The sequence below is a fragment of the Nannobrachium achirus genome, assembly GCF_963921795.1.
Source record: "Nannobrachium achirus genome assembly, chromosome: 9".
In the NCBI taxonomy this organism is placed as follows: Eukaryota; Metazoa; Chordata; class Actinopteri; order Myctophiformes; family Myctophidae; genus Nannobrachium; species Nannobrachium achirus.
This window is the reverse complement of record NC_137818.1, coordinates 40,081,183-40,087,146: the sequence shown is the minus strand read 5'-3', so window position 1 is coordinate 40,087,146 and position 5,964 is coordinate 40,081,183. Positions and strand designations below refer to the sequence as shown.

Sequence of the window (5,964 nt, the reverse complement as noted above, 5' to 3'; positions counted from 1 at the left end):
TCCCTACACCTCCACCCCACATTGATGAGTTGGTTCAAAGTTACCCAGACCAAGTGTGTTAATGTAATATACTAATGATTTTCATGAGCTGTAATGCCATAACCATAACAAATTTAACATTCATATTTCACTTTGTGTTCAGTCTAAAATATGACAAAACTTTTTTCCATTTAAGAATCTGTAAATAGATACCAACCACCTATTATCTGAAATGTACCATATTCTTTACACACTTTGCTGCAGAACTTAAATTAATAATACTTCAACACCCTTACAGAAATTCAAACAGAGAAAAATGCCCACTACACAATCACTTTTGTGATCAAATCCACTTTATTGGTTTTGAAATCTGGTCAGAGCAAACAGCAGCTCTAGTTGGCGTGCAGGACCTTCCAGCGGGTCAGAGGGCCATTGCTGGGGATGTACTTCACACCACAGCCATCGGAAATCAGACGCTTCTCAGCCATCATGTCATCGAAGTCAGTGGCATTGAACTTAGTGAAGCCATACTTCTTGGAGATGTGGATCTGGGAGGGAGGAAATAACATGACAGAAGGCAGACAGAAGACAGATCAGTGAGATCAACAAGACAAACACCTGTACAAGTCTTAGTAGTTTTGTGCCATTCAACAAAATCACTATTAATTGATTTGTCTCAGTGGTCCCTTGAAAGCGCTCAGCACCTCCCAGCTGAGGACATACACAACCAAAGAGTCACTGTCTGCAGCCCTTGCACACCAGAACTGCACCACAGCAAGACTGGTCGGCTTAATAAGCTGCAGGATTTGTAGCGACGCTCAGCGCTACAGATGCTAAGATAGGATTCAAACTTAGGATTCAAACTTCAATAAGACAGTACACTGCAGAAGACGGTGTGTACACTGTAGAACAAAGCCAGCAAATATTAAGCAATGAAGATCAACGTTTATGTCGGGTGTTCTACCTTCTGGCGTCCGGGGAACTTGAACTTGGCTCTGCGGAGAGCCTCGATAATATGCTCCTTGTTCGAGGCCTTGGTACGCACAGACATGATCACCTGACCAATGCGCACGCGGGCCACGGTGCCCTGGGGCTTGCCGAAAGCACCACGCATTCCAGTCTGGAGCCTAAGAAAATGGTAGAAATGTGTTAAGTGTTGCAATAACATTTTAAACTTGAGTCCTTTAATCTACAGGTATACAATTGCAGATGGCATCAAATCTGCACACATGTAGCTTTTAAGTTAATAAACCATACACAAGTTCCTGCCAGCAGTTATTGCATATCAGAAATACAATGCAGCACCATACACAGGCCAACTAAGCTTCATGTTTAGAACTTGATTCCACTTGTCACACATTGCTCACCTATACACATCGCTCACCTATCGGCTCCGGCACAGGACAACATTTTGTTGATGCGGATGACATGGAAGGGATGCAGACGCACACGGATGTGGAAGCCATCCTTGCCACAGGTCTTCACCATGTACTTGTTAGCACAGATACGTGCGGCCTCCAGAGCTATGTAGAAAAGAAAGCTATAATGAGCATCCTGTTATCATATATCATATAAGTCCTCCTAGATTTGTGCCATTCAATGACCAATCACTGTTGATTACGTTGTCTCAGTGGTCCCTTGAAAGCACTCAGCACCACCCAGCTGAGGACATACACAACCAAAGAGTCACTGTCTGCAGCCCTTGCACACCAGAACCGCACCACAGCAAGACTGGTCGGCTTAATAAGCTGCAGGATTTGTAGCCATGCTACAGATAGAGGTGCACTGAAATACGTTCAATTCCGATCAGATAAATTTAATTAGCATATTTCCAGATTAACAATTATATGGCAAAAAAGAAATAAAAAAAATGCATTACCTTTACATTTAAAGCCATTCATTTTTTTAATCGTAGGATAGGCTTTAAATCAGGGGTCTTCAACGTTTTCAGGCCGGGGACCCTCAAACTGATGGGGAGATGGAGCATGGGGGGATGAGATGGGGGGAGGGAGGGGGTCGGGGACTCTGGGCTACGACATATTTTTTATTTTAAACATCAAGTTCCAGTTCAAGTCAGTTTATTGTCTGTTTACACAGAAATTTGTTGTAATGTGCATACAGTGCCTACTAAAAACAAATACACCACAACATGTACAAGTTACAGCGAGCAGGGTGGGCCGTACCACTACCATTTCTAAACATACAACTTATTAACTGAGAACCAATGTCAATAATATCAACAATCTGTCAATTGCATAGTAATCATGTATTCAAGCTATTCAAAATGGATAGAATCATGATTTATTTTTTAACATAAATGTGAAAAATGAAAAAAAATAAAGAAAAAACAAACATTTTTTGAAATCTTTCTTTTTTTTAAGCAATAATTTCGCGGACCCCCTGCAGTACCTCCGCGGACACCCTAGGGGTCGCGGACCCCCTGACCCCCTGTTGAAGACCCCTGCTTTAAATAACAGTGCCAATACACAGAGTAGGATAGGCTTTAAATAACAGTGCCAAAACACACAGCACTATTGGAATCCGATATGCTATCAGTGCAATATTAGCTACAGATGCATCATCTCTGGCCCATAAAAAATGGTTCAGGAAGATGAAGCTGAAGGCATTTCATTTCAAAGAACAGGAGGAAAGTAAACAAACTGTAAACATGAAATAGTCATATTTAAGCAGGAGGAATTCTGCTCCTGAGATTAATTTCAACAGTGTAAAAATGTGTCCTTACAGAAACATTTTTACAATGGAATAATTACATTTAAATTAATATTTTGTAGAGCCATGAACGCAATGAAGCCCAAGACCCAAAGCGGACCAGGGACCCGTTGCTGGTGGAGCACACATTAAAAGCAGTGAGATCTGTCCCAAGGCGACCACATTTTGTCAGGCTGACAAAGTTTGAAAGACCTGACCAGGCATTTAAAAAAATCGACATCACCATATATATATTAATGAACATACCCTGCCGTTATCCCAATGCCCTCACCTTCTGATGACAGCTGCTCATATTCGTCAGAGACCATGTGACCGCACAGAGGGAACTCATCTACCTTGGCCTTCTTCCTGCCCAAGTCAAAGATCCTGATCTTGGGATCTAGGAGGTACAAGAGTACAGGGAAGGTTAAGTTATATACAACACAGAATACAGTTAAGTTTAACAAAGACATCATTCAATACAGTCTACGACTAAATGATATCCAAGACAAGTACAGAGACTAGAAATTACCGGTACATCTAGTGAGGAAGGGTAAAGGCCTTTCTAAGGCCTGTTAAAACAACATAGTCCATTATCTCCATATGGTTTATTTTTTCTACCTTATCCTCTACATCATAAGAGTGAATAATCCAGTGCTGCTACTGGACATGCTTAATCTTTAATTTAGGCCAGACGGCAGACTATAAACATTGTTACGTTATTGTCTCAATGGTCCCTTGAAAGCACTCTGCACCACCCAGCGGAGGACATACACAACCAAAGAGTCACTGTCTGCAGCCCTTGCACACCTGAATTGCACCACAGCAAGACTGGTCGGCTTAATAAGCTGCAGTATGATTTAAGTGTTGATAACATCATGCACATTCCAAATATTACTCACATATCCAATTTCCTTTTTAACAAAACAGCCTAGCCGAGTTGACAAAGCAAGGTTGACAGCTTCTGAAGCCCGTATCAGAGTGTACGGTGGAGACCTATCCACCGCAAATTTGAGGTGGAAAGCTTTCCACCTCAAGTCAGAAAATAAGTGCAGGCCATCATAGTCACGGGCCACGGTGAAGTCCTTTACCCCGTCTAGACCGGTTCAGGTCGACCAATCAGTGAACGGGGTGTAGAGCCTGTCTGTCTGATAGTAAAAACAGAGAGATGTGTTGGGACTCACGGTGTAAAGCTCTCCACCGTGAGGAATGATGTAACATTGTAGTTTCATGATTCAAAAAGACTACACCGCGGTGTAAAGCCTTCCACCGCGGACCCGACTATGATACGGGCTTAAGGCTGAGAATAGACAGGACTATTCTGCCCTTCAGTTCATATCCATTAAATTATGCATTTAGGTGACATCATTTAATACATTAAGTATTAAAACTACCTGGCATCATCTCGGATATGGTATTTATCAAAGACAAATTTAAATAGCTCTTGAAGAGCAAGGTACTTACCAGGGACACCCCTACAGAAACGGGACTTAGGGTAGGGTTTATTTTTACAATATCTGTAGCTGTAAAAAACAAAAAAGACTTGTCAGACGTATTACCAAAAATCCAACTCTTAAACCTAAGCCCACTTCCAACTAAAAGTTACTATGGGTTGCCGTGTGGACATTATTGATGATATTAAACATAACAGCTCATCAAAAAGAGTCGTAAATGCAACCCATTCATCAATTTAATGACAACGTGTACACATGTATGTGTGACAGAACTGTCAACGCATTAGCTCAGCTGCTGGCTAACGTTAGCATCTAGTACTTTGAACATATCTCTGCTCTGCATAATATTCGATGGCGGCACGTTAGTGCAGATACCGGCAAAAACCCCACCCGGCTTAGCAAAACGTTACAACGGGGTAAATATGTGATGTAAACTGGCATCATAAAGTCTTCCAGCATCGTATAATACTACTCAATGTACTGTGCAGCACTCGACATGGTACGGCCACAGACAAGCTGCCATTTTCCTCTGACACGGAGAACCGGCCCTGGGTCTAAAATTACCTAACAAACTACTTACCATCGGGCTGGTCGGCGGCCCATGGTTGCGATCTGAGAAATAACAAGAAAAGAAAGTTATTATCGTATTAAATTACGACCCTGACTTATGAAATACACATTATTTTAAATTATTTTCGGCAGAGCAGCAAACGCCGAGGTCCCACCACGCACTCACCTAATGGAGGAAAGGAAGAGAGATCGACTTCCTGCGCTTAACATCCGTTCTGTTGCTGGTGAGGAAAAAAACATGTATTTATTTATTTTATGTAGTCACAGACAGAAATATTATTCATAATGGGAAAAAATACCCTTTGAATACTTTAATAATGTTTTAAGCTGTAGGTCTACTCATTGAAGTAGCATTTCACTTTAGGTTCGATGTCATGTCAAAATGCATTGATTGATTGATTGAAGACTTCATTAGAAGTTTTCATAGGAAAAGGTACAGTTTCGTGACGGTACAGTTCACTGGTACACGGTCTACTAAAAGGAGGTTCTAGAAAAGACTCTGCTTATTTCCATAGGAAACCATTGAAGTATCTCATATAACATCGAATGTCAGACGGATAGAACACAGTAGCCTACTATGCAGTAGATATATAGTCAGGAAAAAAAGGGGAAAACATTTAAAAAAGAAAAAGAAAAAAAATACATACAATAGGTAAATACAAAGAAGGGCCAGGGGAGGTTAGGGCTGGGCTATGTTTGTTTTGACCACTTAGAGCATTATGGAAATCGAAATCCACAATCCGTTGGACAAGGGGGGAAACAAAAAACCCCAAACTTACTTAGTTGAAACAGCACTGAGCAGGCCAGGCCATCGGGCTGGTCGGCGGCCCATGGTTGCGATCTGAGAAATAACAAGAAAAGAAAGTTATTATCGTATTAAATTACGACCCTGATTTATGAAATACACTTTATTTTAAACTATTTTCGGCAGAGCAGCAAACGCCGAGCTCCCACCACGCACTCACCTAATGGAGGAAAGAAAGAGAGATCGACTTCCTGCGCTTAACATCCGTTCTGTTGCCGGGAGTTGATAAGAAAAAAAACATTTATTTATTTATTTATTTATTTATGTATTTTAAATGACAAAAATGTAGACACAGACAGAAATATTAAATATATATTCATAATGGGAAAAAATACCCTTTGAATACATTAATAATGTTTTAAGCTGTACTCACTGTACAGCTCGCTCGCTCGCTCGCTCACTCACTCATAGTGGGCTGTCTTCACTTTATGATTTCACTTTAGGTTC

General features: G+C 41.1%; 1 protein-coding gene across 1 annotated transcript; it reads right to left on the bottom strand.

Annotated features, from left to right (window-relative positions):
• Positions 1–310: 310 nt before the first annotated feature.
• Positions 311–5,555, bottom strand: rpl10 (ribosomal protein L10). Its single transcript, XM_080733298.1, has 8 exons — positions 5,492–5,555; positions 4,879–4,933; positions 4,723–4,754; positions 4,153–4,211; positions 2,981–3,088; positions 1,364–1,502; positions 944–1,106; positions 311–527 (listed from the first exon to the last, which is right to left on the bottom strand). The coding sequence occupies exons 3-8, from the start codon at positions 4,743–4,745 to the stop codon at positions 372–374; spliced, it is 648 nt and encodes a 215-aa protein (XP_080589424.1). The 5' UTR covers positions 4,746–4,754; positions 4,879–4,933; positions 5,492–5,555; the 3' UTR covers positions 311–371.
• Between the last annotated feature and the right edge of the window lie 409 nt (positions 5,556–5,964).